The 19,559-nt window shown below is 36.6% G+C and overlaps 1 protein-coding gene across 10 annotated transcripts in view; it reads left to right on the top strand.

Annotated features, from left to right (window-relative positions):
* Window positions 1-19,559, top strand: part of MYCBP2 (MYC binding protein 2) — a 286,982-nt gene that overhangs the window by 25,989 nt on the left and 241,434 nt on the right. For all 10 annotated transcript variants that reach the window (XM_047853582.1, XM_047853618.1, XM_047853590.1 and 7 more), the window contains exons 2-3: window positions 3,572-3,647; window positions 16,670-16,885. In XM_047853582.1, the coding sequence (XP_047709538.1) occupies window positions 3,572-3,647; window positions 16,670-16,885 (292 nt within the window). The remainder of the gene's footprint in view (window positions 1-3,571; window positions 3,648-16,669; window positions 16,886-19,559) is intronic.

Raw genomic sequence — 19,559 nt, 5'->3', positions numbered from 1 at the left:
TCATTTGTTCTTATATTGCAGAAAAAAATTGGTTTTCCATAAACAGGGGTAGCTATTAAAAATTGCTTCTTTGGAATTTTTAAAGTAAATATTTTAAAAATAAATATTAAAGAATGTTAACAGCTTTTGCCTTCTATTAGCACCCATAATTCTTTAAAATCTCACTGGTGTGAGGTTCTTTCTGTGAAATGATTAAAAATTCTACAGGACCAATTTCAGACATTCTTCATTAAGTTCTTATTTGGTTTAAAATTTAAAACATCCTAAATCATCATAAATTCCAAGGTAAATTGTTAACTTGCGAGACTGGTTTCTAGAACTTTCCTTTTATCCATCCTCCGATGTCATGAAAAGTTTATTTTAAACTTGGTTTTCAACTAAGCTTTCCCATTAGTCATATATCGGGATGTTAACTTACTAGCAAATAGCATTTTTATTTCCTAATGTTGACTATAAATTTTCTTCATATACTTTTTAACTTATTACTTTCTCTTTTTGATAAACATCTAATTCTAAAACAAGCCAAATTAACAGAAAACACAGTGAAATCAATTTGTGAGAATATGGCAAAAGCTGTTTATATTCAGGAATTGGTGGGTTTAGATTCATTAACATTGTTATAGCTAATTAAATGCCAAACTAATTAAATGCATAGGAAGAAATATTTTTGGGAATACATATTAAAGCCATTTGAACTTTAAAGATGTTCATTAAACAAAAGAAAAATATTGGTGTATATTTGTGAAAATTTAAGTCTGTGATAACTAAGCTTCAGGAGAGTCATCTTAACTTAGCTTTATGTATTCTTCTCTGAAGATTGTTTTTGAGTGAACCTTGACTAAATTGTATAGAAGGGACTAACCTTTTAGCAGTTACATATACCTGTTGCTCAAATAACTCATTTCGTTCTAGTATAAAGTGACGTTGGTTTTCTAAACCATAATGAGAATTACTCCTTACTTTTTCATTAACTTTTTCTTCATGTGATAATTCTTGAACATCCATTTTATGTCAGGGACTGATGTTGGTATTGAAAGTAAAGAGTTAAAATAAATATTCTTTAAACAAAAAGAAAGAAAGAAATAGACATTCTTCATGCTCCCACAATGTGCATAGTTGAATAGACTGTAAGCAGGTATATGTGTTTATTTGTAGCACATGACACTATTGATCAGTCTTTCTCTTTACTTTTGTAGTATGCTATCCTGGGGAAATCTTACCTACACACATTTTTCCATTACCTACTTGGCACCAAAATCTGTGTAAAATAATCTCATGGATAGCTCCTAAATGGACATGTCTGGCTCCATATCCTTTAAATGTATTGGCATATCTATGAATCTATCCTTGGTCCTCTGCTTATTTTACTCTGTAAGCTTAAGGTTTATAGCCATAGCTCTGAACTTCTTCCCTCTTTTCTCTCCTTCCTCTCTCTTTCCTCCTGCTTTTCTCTTTCTCTCAAAATAGTATTAAGTACTTTGTTCTAGGTACTTTTTTGGACAAAGAGGCTAGAACACTGCATAAGAAAGACATGGCCTCTGTACTTTTGGAGCTTTATGAAGGAGTAGTGCATTAAACACATAACCTCATACATAATTACAGTGGGAGATTGCACAATCAAACACAAATGTAAAATGAAATGAGAGTGTATATTAGGGAAACTAACCCACTCTGAGACATTCCTGAATAAACGACACTTCTATTGGAACCTCAGAGGTGACTGACTAGTGGTTAGCAGAAGATGTGGGAGAGAATGCCAGGAAGAGGGAGAACCTTTGTGAAAGCCCCCAAGGAGCTTATTAGCAGGTCAGACAACTAGAAGGATATTTTTGTGCCTGGAGTATGATGAATAAGTTGGAGGCAGATGCAAAATGAAGAAGGAGAGGCTGGCAGAGGCCAGATCTTGGTAAAAGATCTCTTAAACTGTACCAATGATTTTGGACTTTATCCCAAGAGAATTGAGAAGATACTAGTAGGGTTTTAAGTGAGGTAATTACCTACTCAGATTTGTGTTTTTAAAAGTTGATTTGGGTTCCTGTATGAAGAATGAATTGAAGTGGGGCAAATGTGGATGTGCAGAAATGAATAACGAAGTAGACCGGGCAAGAAGTGGTGGTAACTTAGATTATTAGAATTGCAGCAGTTAAAAAAAAAAAAAAAGAATTGCAGCAGTAGAGACGATGTAAACAGATTCAAGAACTGTTTATAAGACATAGTTGACAAGATTTTGTGATTATTTTGGTTTAGGGAGCTGAAGGAACTGGCAGAGATGAATTTTCATATGCTTGTTCATGTCTATCTTGTTGGCATTTTAGTATCTTTAACTCAAACATCTTTAAAGCTGAACCAATTTTTTCTTTTTGGAAACTAATTGTTCCCCTTGACTTCCCTATTTTTATGAGTGACATCCCTACCTCCAGGTGGCCTAGGCTTACAACTTTTGTTTTGGTCACAGCTTCCAGTAAGTTAGTTACCAAGTGTTAAGGACTTGACCTCCAGCATCTAGAGTCTCTTCCTTCCCCTCCTTCTCTTCCTCTACACTTCTCTTCCCTTTCTCTGCCTCCCTCCTTTTCTCGTCCTCCTCTTCTTCTTCACTATTTTTTTTATAGCAGTAGCATCCTCTTCATAGATTATTCACCTGTGTTTTTCATTCAAGTCTTTGAGCTCCTTGAGGTCAAGAACTTTTTCTTTTTCGTCCTGTATTTTTAGTACTAACAGTGTGCACCTCAGCATGGCAGACATAAAAAAATATTAAATGAAAATAAAATAAATTGTTTTCCTTGACTCTTGTTTCTTCCACTATAATTCTTTGCCACATTTTTCCCCCCATCTCTTTCTCAAAGTCATTCAGGGGCTTCCATCTGCTTAGAGAATAATTTTGTCTTAGGACTGTGAGGTGATGAAAAACTGACTGCAGAATGTGAGAAGAGTATGAGTTGGGGTTTTTTTCTATAGTAATTTAGTAAAAAGTGCCTCCTGTCCCTTTTTACACTGTAGACCTCACTACTACAAAGAGCACATTTTTCTGGGAAGGGAACATATGTGATATTTTATTAGCATCCCCACTGTTGAATAAAATTTTTAAAACTTCATTTGATGCTGTTTTACATTTTTTAGTTTTATAAAAATATTTGCAGAGGGGCACCTGGGTTGCTCATTTGGTTGAGTGTTTGACTTCAGCTTAGGTCATGATCTCAACAGCTGGTGCGTTTGAGCCCGCATCAGGCTCTGTGCTGACTGCTCAGAGCCTGGAGCCTGTCTGATTTTGTGTCTCCATCCCTCTGTGTGCCCCTCCCCTGCTCACAATCTGTCTGTCTCTCAAAAATAAACGTTAAAAAAATTTTTTTTAACTATTCGCAGAATTCAATTTTTAATCATTTAATGTGTGTTTCTTAGCTTTCCAGTATAATTATTTCAGTAGCTACATCTTATATGTACATCTAGAGTATATTGTTTCATAAAAAGAAAGCTTATAGGAGAAATATTCAAATGTCTACTTTAGAAGTACCTGTTTTTCATAGCTTTGTATGTTCTAATACGAACTTTTGTAATTTGTTTTTTCCATTTTTAGGAATAAGAAAATTTTAAATAAGAAAAAGTTGAAAAGAAAACAGAAGAGCAAATCAAAAGTGAAGACAAGAAGCAAGGTAAAACTGCTGGCAATTTATAGGGAGTAAGGATTTTTTCATACAGTAATTTGAATTAAAATGCCAAGATTAAAAAAGTATAACTAGCAAACCATTTCTTTCTTTCTTTTTTTTTAAAGTTTTTAAAAGCCCCTTATTACTTGGTTACACTGTTTAATTTCATGTTTGAACATTTCATGATCAGTAGCCTAGAAGTTAATATCTGGGTGTTGAAAATTATTTACAGTTTATTCACATTATCTTTGAACACTTCTCTGGGGGAACATATCCATTTCTCTTCTCTTTTTTACACTCTGACTGCATGTTCTAGAAACTGAGTAAAACTGGCTGTGAGTTGGGACATGGATTTGGGTTCATCATAACGTCTGTCCATATGTCATGAATTGGGGAGAATCTTGGTATGTCTATATTCTGAGCTCTTTTGATGGTGGGTGGCTGTGCAAAAGGAAAGACAATGTAGAATATCTGAATTAGATGAGACCATAGAGATCAAGGACCTTTTTTCCATCTAATGCAGAAATCTCAATTAAATCTTAAACATTTTTACATTCTACCGGAGCGTGTTTTCTTTTGAACAGTACTAAGAAGCCTAGACAATAGAAAGAGAGGAATCATTAACTATGATTTCTGAACAGGTCCACTTTTGGTTAAAGAAACAATAGCTTAGCTTGGCCTCTGTATCATATTTAATATCCAGAAACAGTTGTTTCCTGCCCTTCTTAATTAGTATTCTTACATTTTAAAGCTGAGAGAAATGTACTTTTAATAGTAAACCAAAAAGTAAAAGTGTAGGAGATGAAATTTATTTGGTGGCTGTGTCTTGAGACACAGCTGGATCCAGGGATTAAGTAATGTCATCAGTTCTGTGTCTTCATTTCTTGCTTCTGCTTTCTTCTGTGTGTGGACTTAATTGCCTATGGCTGAGGACTAAGGCTTCTGGGAGCTCCAACTGCATTTTTTTGGTCAAGAGGCAATCTCCTTTATTCTAGCAGAAAGTCTTGGGTGTGATTTTTGATTGACCTTCATCATTCATTTTGGCCTTGGAGATGGGGTACTTTGGTTAGACTGAGTTACATTTATAGCCCTGTGATGGGAGATAGGTAGGCCAGCAACCTACTGAGCAGGCCATGTGAAATGGGAGAGGGGTGGTTACCCTAAGGAAAGTGTTGCTGGGTGGGCAGCTAAATAATAAATGTTAACTACATCATTTCTTATTACTTCTGTTTGTGGGATAAAAGAGGGAAGTGGAGAACATTCTTAATATATTTGGTACATAGTCATTCAGAATTTCAGCCTCTACTTCTTTTCCACTTCTTGGTGTTATGTGCAAAGTCAGAGTATGGGAATCTTAAAAATCTGTTTTAATTTCTTTAAAGGTTTCATTTGGTGATTTTCCTAAAAGTGGTGTCCTAAGATATCCAGGAAGAGGTGAGAAGTCAAGGTCTTTCATCCCTTCATTTCTGTCTTTAGCTTTATGCCTTTAGTAATAAATCTTCCTTCTCTTGGCCTCAGGTTTTATGTCTGCTTTTTAGGAGCAGCTTGTGATAAGAGTGATACAAAAAGAAGTTACTCATTTATTCCTAAAACATTAATTGCATGCTGACTATGTGCAGGAATTATGCTGGGTATTTAGAATAGAAAGATGAGTAAGAAACATTTTCTGCTTATGATGGGCATATAAAATAATAAAATGATGTGGTTAGTCTCCTTGTTCCCAATTACTGTTTCTGGACTACTTTTCATCCACTATCTTTTTATTTTTTATATTTATTTATTTATTTAATATTTCTTTTTTTTTTTAATTTTTTTTTAAATGTTTATTTATTTTTTGAGACAGAGAGAGACAGAGCATGAATGGGGGGGAGGGTCAGAGAGAGAGGGAGACAGGGAATCGGAAGCAGGCTCCAGGCTCTGAGCTGTCAGCACAGAGCCCGACACGGGGCTTGAACTCGTGAACCACAAGATCATGACCTGAGCCGAAGTCGGACACTTAACTGACTGAGCCACCCAGGCGCCCCTAATATTTCATTTTTTTAATTTACATCCAAATTAGTTAGCATATAGTGCAACAATGATTTCAGGAGTAGATTCCTTAGTGCCCCTTATCCTTTTAGCCCATCCCCCCTCCAACAACCCCTCCTGTAACCCTCAGTTTGTTCTCCATATTTATGAGTCTCTTCTGTTTTGTCCCCCTCCCTGTTTTTATATTATTTTTGTTTTCCTTCTCTTATGTTCATCTGTTTTGTCTCTTAAAGTCCTCATATGAGTGAAGTCATACGATATTTGTCTTTCTCTTACTAATTTTACAAATACCCTCCAGTTCTATCCACGTAGTTGCAAACGGCAAGATTTCATTCTTTTTGATTGCCGAGTAATACTCAATTGTATATATATACCACATCTTCTTTATCCATTCATCCATCGATGGACACTAGGGCTCTTTCCATACTTTGGCTGTTGTTGATAGTGCTGCCATAAACATGGGGGTGCATGTGTCCCTTCGAAACAGCATACCTGTATCCCTTGGATAAATGCCTAGTAGTGCAATTGTTGGGTCATAGGGTAGTTCTATTTATAGTTTTTTGAGGAACCTCCATACTGTTTTCCAGAGTAGCTGCACTAGCTTGCATTTCCACCAACACTGCAAAAGAGATCCTCTTTCTCCGCCTCCTCACCAACATCTGTTGTTGCCTGAGTTGTTAATCTTAGCCATTCTGACAGGTGTGAGGTGGTATCTCATTGTGATTTTGATTTGTATTTCCCTGAAGATGAGTGATGTTGAGCATTTTTTCATGTGTCAGTTGGCCATCTGGATATCTTCTTTCGAGAAGTGTCTATTCATGTCTTTTGCCCATTTCTTCACTGGATTATTTGTTTTTTGGGTGTTGAGTTTGATAAGTTCTTTATAGATTTGGCATACTAACCCTTTATCTGATACGTCATTTGCAAATATCTTCTCCATTCCATAGGTTGCCTTTTAGTTTTGCTGATTGTTTCCTTTGCTGTGCAGAAGCTTTTTATTTTGATGAGGTCCCAGTAGTTGATTTTTGCTTTGGTTTCCCTTGCCTCTGGAGACATGTTGAGTAAGATTGCTGCAGGCAAGATCAAAGAGGTTTTTGCCTGCTTTCTCCTCAAGGATTCTGATGGCTTCCTGTCTTACATTGAGGTCTTTCATCCATTTTGAGTTTATTTTTGTGTATGGTGTAAGAAAGTGGTCCAGGTTCATTCTTCTGCATGTTGCTGTCCAGTTTTCCCAGCACCACTTGCTGAAGAGACTGTCTTTATTCCATTGGGTATTCTTTCCTGCTTTGTCAAAGATTAGTTGGCCATACCTTTGTCCATTTCTGGGTTCTCTATTCTGTTCCATTGATCTGAGTGTCCGTTTTTGTGCCAGTACCATACTGTCTTGATGATTACAGCTTTGTGGTATATGAAGTCCAGGATTGTGATGCTTCCTGCTTTGGTTTTCTTTTTCAAGATTGCTTTGGTTATTCGGGGTCTTTTCTGGTTCCATACAAATTTTAGGATTATTTGTTCTAGCTCTGTGAAGAATGCTGGTATTATTTTGACAGGGATTGCATTAAATATGTAGATTGCTTTGGGTAGTACTGACATTTTAACAATATTTGTTCTTCCTATCCAGGAGCATGGAATCTTTTTTCCATTTTTTTGTGTCTTCTTCAATTTCTTTCGTAAGGTTTCTATAGTTTTCATTGTATAGATTTTTCACCTCTTTGGTTAGATTTATTCCTAGGTATTTTATGGTTTTTTTGTGCAACTGTAAGTGGGATCGATTCCTTGATTTCTCTTTCTGTTGCTTCATTGTTGGTGTATGGGAATGTAATCGATTTCTATGCATTGATTTTATATCCTGCAGCTTTGCTGAATTCACGAATCAATTCTAGCAGTTTTTTGGTGGAATCTTTTGGGTTTTCCATGTAGAGTATCATGTCATCTGCGAAGAGTGAAAGTTTGACTTCCTCCTGGCCAATTTGGATGCCTTTTATTTCTTTGTGTTGTCTGATTGCAGAGGCTAAGACTTCCAATACTATGTTGAATAACAGTGGTGAGAGTGGACATCCGTGTCTTGTTCCTGACCTTAGGGGGAAAGCTGTCAGGGGGAAAGTTTTTCCCCATTGAGGATGATATTAGCATTGGGTCATTCACATATGGCTTTTATGATCTAGAGATATGCTCCTTCTATCCTTACTTTCGTGAGGGTTTTTATCAAGAAAGGATGCTGTATTTTGTCAAATGTTTTCTCTGCACATCCACCGTCTTTTTAAAAAACACTTACTTAAATAATGCCAATGAGATTTTCCCCCCATATATTTAAGAACAAGCATTTCTTTTTTTTTTTTTTAATTTTTTTTTTCAACGTTTATTTATTTTTGGGACAGAGAGAGACAGAGCATGAGCGGGGGAGGGGCAGAGAGAGAGGGAGACACAGAATCGGAAACAGGCTCCAGGCTCTGAGCCATCAGCCCAGAGCCCGACGCGGGGCTCGAACTCATGGACCGCAAGATCGTGACCTGGCTGAAGTCGGGCGCTCAACCGACTGCACCACCCAGGCGCCCCTAAGAACAAGCATTTCTTAAAAAACGCATTTCTTTTCAGCAAATAAGATACCATTTAGCTACACTACTTTATCACCTTCTTTATTGCTGTCATTGGCCCCTCTGTTTCTCCTCATCCGTTAGCCATCTCCTTGATTCAATTTCCTTTTTATCCAGCTTAGATAGCACGGTCTTTTTAGAAAAAAAACATTGCTTAATCTGGATTAATTCCCTATTGCTGCTGTAACAAATTATGCAAACTTGATGGCTTAAAACAACACAAATGATCCTACAATTTTGGAAGTCTGGAGTCTGAAGTGGATCTCACTGTGCTAAAATCAAGGTGTCAGTAAATCTGCATTTCTTCTGGAGGCTCTAGGAGAGAATTAATTCCCTTGCCTTTTCCAGCTTCTAGACACTGCCTGCATTCCTTGGGTTAATGCCCTTTTCTACCTTCAAAGTCAGCTATGGTTGTTTTATCCTCTCACACTGCATTACTCTGACATGTTTCTGTTGTTACAACTTCTTTGATTGTCCCGCCACCCTCGCTCATTTATAAGGACCCTTGTGATTACATTGGGCCCACCCAGGTAATCCAGAATAATCTCTCCATCTCAAGATGTATAATGTATTCACTTCTGCAAGGGCCTTTTATCATGTAAGGCAACACATTTCCAGGTTCCAGGGACTAAGGGGAAGATATTTTTGGATGTCATTATTCTGCTTACCACATCTTCCTTTCCCCTGTGTGTTGCACTCATCTGATAAAATTTAATCCTATACAAATCCAGCTGTTTTCTTTTTCCTTGCAGGTGAGTACCTGCTAAAAGGAGTTAGCAGTTGATACCAGTATACATACATGAGAACCAATCTCAAAAGGATCTTGCATAGCTAGACTGTCGTCATCGTCAACTTCCTCCTCCTTCTTCTTCTTCTTCTTCTTCTTCTTCTTCTTCTTCTTCTTCTTTTTGATCAAGTAGTTCTGCTATGACTGTTTCAAACCTTTGCCACTCTCCTCCAACTTATGATAAATACTGCCCTCTAGCAAATGACTTTGCTTTCTTAGAGAAGAAATTAAGTCCATTACACAGGAAACTTACTCATCATTTTGCTACCAAACATGCCTGTCTTAGGTTGGGATATTTAATAGCAGAACCTGAGACAGGGATTTAATGTGTATAATTCAGCAAGTTTTGAAATATATAATCAAGGTTTAGAAAATTTCCATCATCCTCAAGCATTTCCTTATCCTTTGTTACATTCTGTCTCTCCCTACCACTTTGGCTCTAGGCAACCATGAATATACTTTGTCATTATAAATTAATTTTTACTTTATAGAATTTCATATAAATGTGATCATGTAGTATGTACTCTTTTGTATGTGGCTTCTTTCCCTCAGCATAATGATTTTGAGTTGTGGCCATGTAGTTGTATATATTAACAGTTAATTCTTTTTTTTTTTTTTTTTCCACCTATTGATGGACAGTTTGAGGTTTCCAGTTTTTGGCTATCACAAATGAACCTGCTTTGAATATTTGTGTACTAGTCTTTGTGCAGATATATGTTTTTGTTTGTTTTGTTTTGGTTTGGTTTCTTGAGGGATAAATACCTGGAAGTAGAATGAGTAGGTGGTGTTTCCTTCTATGGTTTGCCAGAAGACTCATAAGTATCAAAAGCAGCTTATACTAATGGTTAAGATTTAATACAACCAAAGGTAGAGATAGGTAGCAGCAAAGAGAAATGTATTAGTGGTATATAGGGACTTAAGGCATAGGTTTTCTAGTCCTCCCTTGTCTGAGCACATAGGGCATGCTTTCTTTATGGCAGTGAACTATAAGGATATGTATGGAATGTTTCTGCCCAGGGAACCCCATTCCAGTCTTAGGATCTGAGACTTTTATGGGGGATCTGGTTCACACATAGACATGTCCTGCTGTGCAGCCAGCCATGGTACATGAAACTCAGGCATACATCATCAGTCTTGATGTTTGTGCAAAGCAATTAGACAAGCCAGTAGGCAAAGTCCATTGCTCTAGTGTATATTACAAAATCATCAATAACCAACATAAAGAAAACTCTAAAGACCACATTCCTAAGGATTGGCCAACATCAGTCCTGGTTCCCTTGGGAAAATACAAGGACTAATTAATCATACCTGCATTGTAAACTCTTTCCTTGTGGGTGGCATGGTAGATGAATGTTTAACCTGTTAAAAAACTGTTCAAACTATTTTTCAAAATGATTGTTGCATTTTATTCTTCCACCAGCAGTATATGAGAAATCCACTTGTCTTACATCTTTGCAAATGCATGGTACTGTTAGGCTTTTAAAATTTTAGTCATTCTAAGTATATAGGGGTATTTCACTGTGGTTTTAGCTTGCTTTTTTCTAATGACTAATGATGTGAACATCTTTTCATATGCTTTTGGCTATTCATATCCTTTTATTGTGAAATGTCTTTCATATCTTCCATCTTTTTTTTTTTTTTTAAGTTTATTTATTCTGAGAGAGAGAGAATGAGCAGGGGATGGGCAGAGAGCGGGAGACAGAGAATCCTAAACAGTTTCTATGTCATCAGCGCAGAGCCTGACACAGGGCTCTGTCTCATGAAGCATGAGATCATGACCTGAGCTGAAATCAAGAGTCAGACGTTTAACCAACTAAGCCAACCAGGCTCCCCATTGCCTCCTTTTTCTTTCTTTCTTTCTTTCTTTCTTTCTTTCTTTCTTTCTTTCTTCCTTCCTTCCTTCCTTCCTTCCTTCCTTTCTTCCTTTCTTCCTTTCTTCCTTTCTTCCTTTCTTCCTTTCTTCCTTTCTAACTGTCTTATTATGGAATTGTCAGAGTTCTTCATGTATTCTAGGTACAAGTCCTTTGTCAGATATCTGTATCACAAACAATTCGTCCTGTTCTGTGGCTTGCTTTTCTTTTTTTTTTATATAGTGTTTTAGAAGAACAAAAGTTTTGAAGTTTTATACATGTATTGATTTTTATATATATGATTCATGTATTTTGTATTCTAAGAAATCTTTGTCCCAAGGTCACATAGATTTTGTTTTGTTTTGTTTTTAGTTTATTTATTTATTTTGAGAGAGGATGTGTGGGCAAGCAGGGGAGGGACAGAGAGAGAGGGAGAGACAGAGAATCCCAAGCAGGTTCTGCACTGTCAGCACAGAGCCTGATGTGGGTCTCAAACTCAAACAGTGAGATCATGACCTGAGCCAAAATCAAGAGCCAGACACTTAACTGACTACGCCACCCAGGTGCCGCCACATAGATTTTTTTCTGTATTTTTTTATAGAGGTTTTATAGTTTTATTTTATTTATTTATTTATTTATTTTTATGAAATTTATTGACAAATTGGTTTCCATACAACACCCAGTGCTCATCCCAAAAGGTGCCCTCCTCAATACCCATCACCCACCCTCCCCTCCCTCCCACCCCCATCAACCCTCAGTTTGTTCTCAGTTTTTAACAGTCTCTTATGCTTTGGCTCTCTCCCATTCTAACCTCTTTTTTTTTTTTCCTTCCCCTCCCCCATGGGTTCCTGTTAAGTTTCTCAGGATCCACATAAGAGTGAAACCATATGGTATCTGTCTTTCTCTGTATGGCTTATTTCACTTAGCATCACACTCTCCAGTTCCATCCACGTTGCTACAAAAGGCCATATTTCATTTTTTCTCATTGCCATGTAATATTCCATTGTGTATATAAACCACAATTTCTTTATCCATTCATCAGTTGATGGACATTTAGGCTCTTTCCATAATTTGGCTATTGTTGAGAGTGCTGCTATGAACATTGGGGTACAAGTGGCCCTATGCATCAGTACTCCTGTATCCCTTGGATAAATTCCTAGCAGTGCTATTGCTGGGTCATAGGGTAGGTCTATTTTTAATTTTCTGAGGAACCTCCACACTGCTTTCCAGAGCGGCTGCACCAATTTGCATTCCCACCAACAGTGCAAGAGGGTTCCCGTTTCTCCACATCCTCTCCAGCATCTATAGTCTCCTGATTTGTTCATTTTGGCCACTCTGACTGGCGTGAGGTGATACCTGAGTGTGGTTTTGATTTGTATTTCCCTGATAAGGAGCGACACTGAACATCTTTTCATGTGCCTGTTGGCCATCCGGATGTCTTCTTTAGAGAATCGTCTATTCATGTTTTCTGCCCATTTCTTCACTGGGTTATTTGTTTTTCGGGTGTGGAGTTTGGTGAGCTCTATAGATTTTGGATACTAGCCCTTTGTCCGATATGTCATTTGCGAATATCTTTTCCCATTCCGTTGGTTGCCTTTTAGTTTTGTTGGTTGTTTCCTTTGCTGTGCAGAAGCTTTTTATCTTCATAAGGTCCCAGTAATTCACTTTTGCTTTTAATTCCCTTGCCTTTGGGGATGTGTTGAGTAAGAGATTGCTACGGCTGAGGTCAGAGAGGTCTTTTCCTGCTTTCTCCTCTAAGGTTTTGATGGTTTCCTGTCTCACATTTAGGTCCTTTATCCATTTTGAGTTTATTTTTGTGAATGGTGTGAGAAAGTGGTCTAGTTTCAACCTTCTGCATGTTGCTGTCCAGTTCTCCCAGCACCATTTGTTAAAGAGACTGTCTTTTTTCCATTGGATGTTCTTTCCTGCTTTGTCAAAGATGAGTTGGCCATACATTTGTGGGTCTAGTTCTGGGGTTTCTATTCTATTCCATTGGTCTATGTGTCTGTTTTTGTGCCATAGAGATTTTATAGTTTTAGATGCTATACTTAGGTTTGTGATACATTTCAAGTTAATTTTTGTGTATGGTATGAAATAAGGTTGATGTTCATTTTTTTCTTGTATTGGTATTCAGTTAATTGGCATTAATTTAAAAAAAAACTTACCTTTTTCTATTAATTGTCTTGGTATCTTTGTAAAGATTCAGTTGACCATTTTTGTTTGAACCTATTTCTGCAATTTTTTTTGTTTACTTGATCTAAATATCTGTCTTTATACCAATACCATACTGTCTTCTTTACAGTAGTTTTGAATTCAGGTCATATGTCTTCCAACTTCAGTCTTTTTAAAAAGTTGCTTTAGTTACTTTAGGTCTTTTATATTTCTGTTTAAATTTTAGAATCAGCTTGTCAATTCTGTTTTTAAAAGTCTCTGGAATTTTTATTGAGGTTGTATTGAATTTGTGGATTTGAGGAAGAGTTGCCATTTTAATGATACTGAATCTTCTATTAATGAATATAGTTTATCTCTATTCTCTTTACTTAAGTTTTTTTAAATTACTCCCAGCAGTGTTATTTTGGTTTTCAGTGTACAGAGCTTGCACATAATTTTATTAAATTTAACTGCTGTTATTTCATTTTTTTAAATTTTGAGATGATTATAATAATGCATTGTAAAAAGTAATACAGAGATCCTGTATACCCATCACTCATTTTCTCAAGTTGCTAAGGTATTGCATAAGTATAGTAAATATCAGAACCAGGAAATCAATATTGATCCAACCTACTGATCTTATTCAGATTTCACCAGTTGTTTTTTTTTTTTTTTAATTTTTTTTTTCAACGTTTATTTATTTTTGGGACAGAGAGAGACAGAGCATGAACGGGGGAGGGGCAGAGAGAGAGGGAGACACAGAATCGGAAACAGGCTCCAGGTTCTGGGCCATCAGCCCAGAGCCCGACACGGGGCTCGAACTCACGGACCGCGAGATCGTGACCTGGCTGAAGTCGGACGCTTAACCGACTGCGCCACCCAGGCGCCCCAAGATTTCACCAGTTTTACATGTACTTATTTGTGTATGTGTATATATACTTAGTTCTATGCAATTTTATCACATGTGTGGATCTGTGGACCATTACCACAGTCAATATATAGAAGAGTTCCATCACAAGGATTGTTTTTGCTACTCCTATATAGCCACAGACATTCCCCTGTACTCACCCTCTCCCTAACCTCTGACAATCACCAATCTGTTCTCTCTTTCTATAATTTTGTCATTTAAAGAATGATATATAAATTTAATCATAGGAACTGGCTGTTGTCACTCAGCATAATTCCCTTGACATTTATGCAAGTCTTTGCATATATCATGTTTGTACCTTTTTATTGCTGAGTTAGTATTCCATGGTAAAGATTACATCATAGTTTGTGTAACCATTCACCCATTAAAGGACATCTGTGTTTCTTGTTTTGGGTTATTTTGAATAAAACTGGTATGAATATTCACATGCTGGTTTTTGAATGAACATAAGTTTTTATTTCTTTGGTATAAATGCCCAACAATGCAATTGCTGGATTGTACTGTAAATACTATTTAATTTTGTGGGAAACTGCCATACATTTTTCCAGAGTGGCTGTATCATTTTATTTTCCGATTAACAATGTATAAGAGATTAAGTTTCTCCACATCTTCACTAGCATTTGATGTTGTCATTATTTTTTATTCTAGCCAGTTTGATAGGTTTGTACATTTTCTCATTTTGTTTTAATTTGCATTTTCCTAATGGGTCACTATAGTGAACTTGTTTGCCTTCTGTGAATCTTCTTTGGTGACATGCCTTTCATGTCTTTTGCCCGTTTTCTAAATTGAATGGCTTATTTGTTTGGTTTTTACTGTTGAGTTTTGAAAATTCTTTATCTATTCTGCATAATAGATTTTTGTCAGGTATATGTTTTGCAGATACTTTCTCCCAGTCTGTAACTTTAATGCTATTGTTTTTTTTTTAATTACATATTCCAGTTGTTCACTCCTAGTGTGTAGATACATTAACTCTTTCTTATTTAAAATATTGATCTGGTATCCTGTGACTTTGCTAAATCCACACATTGTTTCTAGTGGCTTTTTTTGCAGATGTCTTAAGAATCTCTCCATGTCTTCTGGAAATGAAGACGTTTGTTTTCTAGTAGATATTTTCCTTTCTAACTATAATTTGTATTTCTATTTCTTGGCTTATCACACTAGCATATCTAGTATAATGTTGAATCATATTGCTGAGAATAGATATCTTTTTCTTGTTTGCATCTTAGGGTACAGGAATTTAGTCTTACTATGTTAGCGGTGGGTATTTCATAGATACCCTTTATCCATTTTTAGAAATTTTCTTTTATTCCTAGTTTACATACACTTTTATCATGAATAGGTGTTTGATTTGTGTCAGATGCTTTTTCCATGTTTATTTAGGATATCGTCTGTTTTCTTCTCTTCTTATTTTTGTTAGTATGAGGAATTACTAATTACTTTTCCAGTGTTGTTACCAGCCGGTTTTTTGGTTGATCATCATGCATTACCTTTTTCATATGTTCTTAGATTTGGATTGCTAATAATTGCTTGTTTTTAGTGTGTCTGGGATACACACTTACACATTATTTATCAATTAACTTCAGTACATATTTTTTCTCACAAGGAGTATTCCACTTTTTCCCTAATTATTTATGGAAGAAGGATAGAATTTTGAAACCAAGTGTTTTTGGTACTTGAGGTGTCATCTTATTTATCTTGGATACTTCCTGGACATACTCCAATTTTTGGAACTTGCATTAATAGAGTATCTTAAACCAGTTCTGTATATTTATAGTGTAAATGTTGTTCTCAAAAGTGTGATTGTGGCTTGCTGACTAAAATGCTGGGTCAGAACAGAAACTGACTGAGTTCTAACAAATTACCAAGCATGTGATTTTTATTATTTATCAAGATTGATAGCTAGGAGATCTTCAGGAAAGCATATATCCATAATCTACAGAAATCTAATTTCTTTTCTTTTTTTTCTTTTTTTAATGTTTGTTTATTTTTGAGAGAGAGAGACAGAGTGTGAGTGGGGGAGGAAGAGAGAGAGAGGGAGACACAGAATCTGAAGCAGGCTCCACGCTCTGAGCTGTCAGCACAGAGCCTGATGCAAGGCTCGAACTCACGAACTGTGAGATCATGACCTGAGCGGAAGTCGGACGCTTACTGACTAAGCCACCCAGGCACCCCCAGAAATCTAATTTCTTAACATTACTACTATTTAAATTAGAATGAAATTGGGAGAATTGACTAAAATTAAAGTTTGTTTGGTTTTTAGTTCTGATTTCTGTTTAAGTCCCTAAATGTACTTTTAAAGCTATCAAAATGCAATTCAACGTTTGTACTAGGTCATCGAGACTCAAATACATCTGATGTTCCTTAGAAGAGCACAAAATTAATATTCTGTGATACTCAACAGTTAAACTTTGTTGGTTTTATTCCTATCATGGAATAAAAAGGTATTCCTATTAGTCTCTTTGCCATTCTCCAGCCCTTGTCAGTTGGGTTATTGCTGTGTTACTTAGTGAAGTGTAGAAGAAAGGGTACTTACTATAAGTTGAATCAGTAGACTTGGATTGTCTTGCTATGTCACTTATTTGACTTATACAAGTTATCCAGCATTTCTAATCTTTAATCTTTTATATAAAATGAGAATTGGTGATGATGTAAAGGAATATAGAATTGAAATATTATATCTTCTATTTCAGTCTGAAAACTTGGAGAATACGGTAATCATACCAGATATCAAATTACATAGCAATCCTTCTGCTTTCAATATTTATTGCAATGTACGCCATTGCGTTCTGGAATGGCAGAAAAAGGAAACATCATTGGCAGCTGCATCTAAGAACTCTGTGCAGAGTGGAGAATCAGATAGTGATGAAGAGGAGGAATCCAAAGAGCCCCCTATCAAGCTTCCAAAGGTAAGTCACTAAATTCCACTTGGATGGATAACCACAGGTGTTTGGGCTATAGTACATATATTTACATTGCTAAAATACCTTGTTTTTTAAGAAAATTGTGCACTCAAAATTAATAGGGCTGATGGGCAAAAATAGGTTTGGGGCAGACCAGGAAAACTCTATGCATCTTTATAACTGGAGTGCTAACAAAATCAATAATTGGTAACCCAGTGGAGAATACTTGACAGCCCAGGAAGAAAGATCAGGGGCTTTAAAAAATGTACAAAAGCAGTAGAGTGGAAATGGAGGCTTGTAAGCACTGAGCCATTGCAGCTAGAAGTGGAGCTCTGAGCCAGTGAGTGGGCTGCCATTAAGGTGGGCGTAAGCAGAACTGCAAACTACCACCAGCCAAGAGCCATAGTAAGCTGGGGGTGCTTCCTTCTGGGGAGGGAGCCTTGGGTACAGGTATGCATTTTTATTTTCCTTCAAATAGAACTAGGAGGGCTCCTGGCTGTGCAGCTGCTGAGTTGAGAGCTTTTTGCCTTTTCTTCCTTAGGTTATGATTGTTCTCTTGCTATTTTGGCTCTCCTTGCCTAGGAAAAAATTACATATGAAGCAACAAAACTTCTACATTGTTCTGATATCACTCCCTTATTTACCAGAGACATGTAAGCTAATTGGTGTTAAAGAAGCATGTACTATAGTAGAACAAACTATTCTTAAGGTACTCTCTTCTATTTAAGTGTTAGTGTATTTCAAGACTGTAATGTTATTGTATATATGGTATTTTTTCTACATTGTAGGCATAGTTAGTATTTCTAACAAAAGAATAGTGACAATATAGACATATTTTTAAAGGGGTATCTATCATAAATGATTTATATGTATTTTGCCTTTTTCTAAATGTAAACATTTTTAAATGATTTCCTTTATCATAAATGGTTCAGTGTGTTGCCTTTTTACTAAACTGATACCTTAAAGCTGTGCCTTAAAAACTTTTTTATACATACACACAGGAGCTATCATGCCAATATTTTTACTAAACTGATACCTTAAAGCTATGCCTTAAAAACTTTTGTACATACACACAGGAGCTATCATGCAAATATCATGCAAATATTTTGCCATATTTCATGGTGGCTATTCCTAAGTGCACCACAGCCCTTAATCAGTACTGTCACATTCTTCTCACCTTATTCTCAGCAGATGGCTTGCTTCCTGTTTTATAGAGTAAGAGAAGTTTTGTGAACTTCCTCAGCCTTTTAGTCAACCATCTTTAAGTGTTCTTCTTGGGACTCTTCTTCCTTTAGCCCCTTTCTCTCCAGTGTCCTTAAGTATAACTTCTCTATTGGCTCCTTTCTTCTTAAAACAAATAAGCTTATCTTTTCTGTGTAAGCTCCTCTAGGTAAAGAGTTTTCCATCAAGTACTGACACATCAGGAAACAGGGTATAGTGATTAAGAACCTGGGCAGTGGAGTCAAACTGCCTGCGTTCAAATACTCACCCTTAAAAATAACTGTGTAATGCTGGGGAAGTTATTTGACTTATCTGTGCCTCCATTTTGTCATCTATGAAATGGAGATAATATATACCTCACAGGGTTGTAGTGAAGATGCAGTGAGTTAACAAATGTCAAATACAAGTGTGTGAGTAAATAATAGGTATAGTTGTAAGTATCAGGTTAGGTGAAAACAAGAAATTGTGTAGGTGCAAATGAATTTGAGTTGCTTTTCGAGGAACTCCTCAATTTATTAATAAATACTTTATGTCCAAGGAAATAAACTTCTGGAAAGTCAGTGAGACCATGTGACGAATGAGAGGGGAAGAAGTTTTGAGATGCCTTTATGCAGAGGCATTCAAAATGCTGTGGGTTAGGGCGTGGGTGGGGAATGAAACTTCTAGGTGATGTTTTTGGCAGCCATTTGCATGACATGACGGACTGACACAGAAGAAATGAGGCCTGTAGGACTTGAGGAGATGAGAATTTAAGGGCAGGTGAGAAACGTTAGCATTTTTCTTTTCCTTTTGACCCTTCCGCTCCAGATGCTACTCTTCTACATCAGTTCCTTCCTTTTCTTTGCAATTGTTCCTCTCTTGTTCTTCTTGCCTACATGTGTGGCTGTTGCTTTCCTTTTCACTGAGTGTTTTTCCTCTCCCACTGCTCTTTCACATAATTAAGACAGTTTTTATTTGTTGTTAAAGTATCATTTTGATGCAATTTAATTTTCTATTTGAATTTTTTTTTTAATGTTTATTTATTTTTGAGAGAGACAGAGACAGTGAGTGAGTAGGAGAGGGGCAGAGAGAGAGAGGGAGACACAGAATCTGAAGCAGGCTCCAGGCTCTGAGCTGTCAGCACAGAGCCTGACTCGGGTCTCGAACTCCCAAACCATGAGGTCATGACCTGAGCTGAAGTCAGACACTTAACTGACTGAGCCACACAGTCGTCCCTTCTATTTGAATTTTAAAAGTTAAATTGCATTTGATTATTGTGTAGATCTTACTTGTCAGGGTTTTCTTTGCTTTTTGTTTTTTTGTAGGTCAGCAATCATTGATATTTTGTAAAGTTTATTTATTTTGAGAGAGAGAGAGAGAGAGAGAGAGAGAGAGAATCCCAAGCAGGCTCTGCACTGATAGTGCAGAGACACAGAGCTTGAACTCACAAACCATGAGATCATGACCTGAACCCAAATCA

The sequence above is a fragment of the Prionailurus viverrinus genome, chromosome A1 (assembly GCF_022837055.1).
Source record: "Prionailurus viverrinus isolate Anna chromosome A1, UM_Priviv_1.0, whole genome shotgun sequence".
NCBI lineage: Eukaryota > Metazoa > Chordata > Mammalia > Carnivora > Felidae > Prionailurus > Prionailurus viverrinus.
Note: the sequence above shows the minus strand (reverse complement) of the source record. Positions and strands in the feature narration are given on the sequence as shown.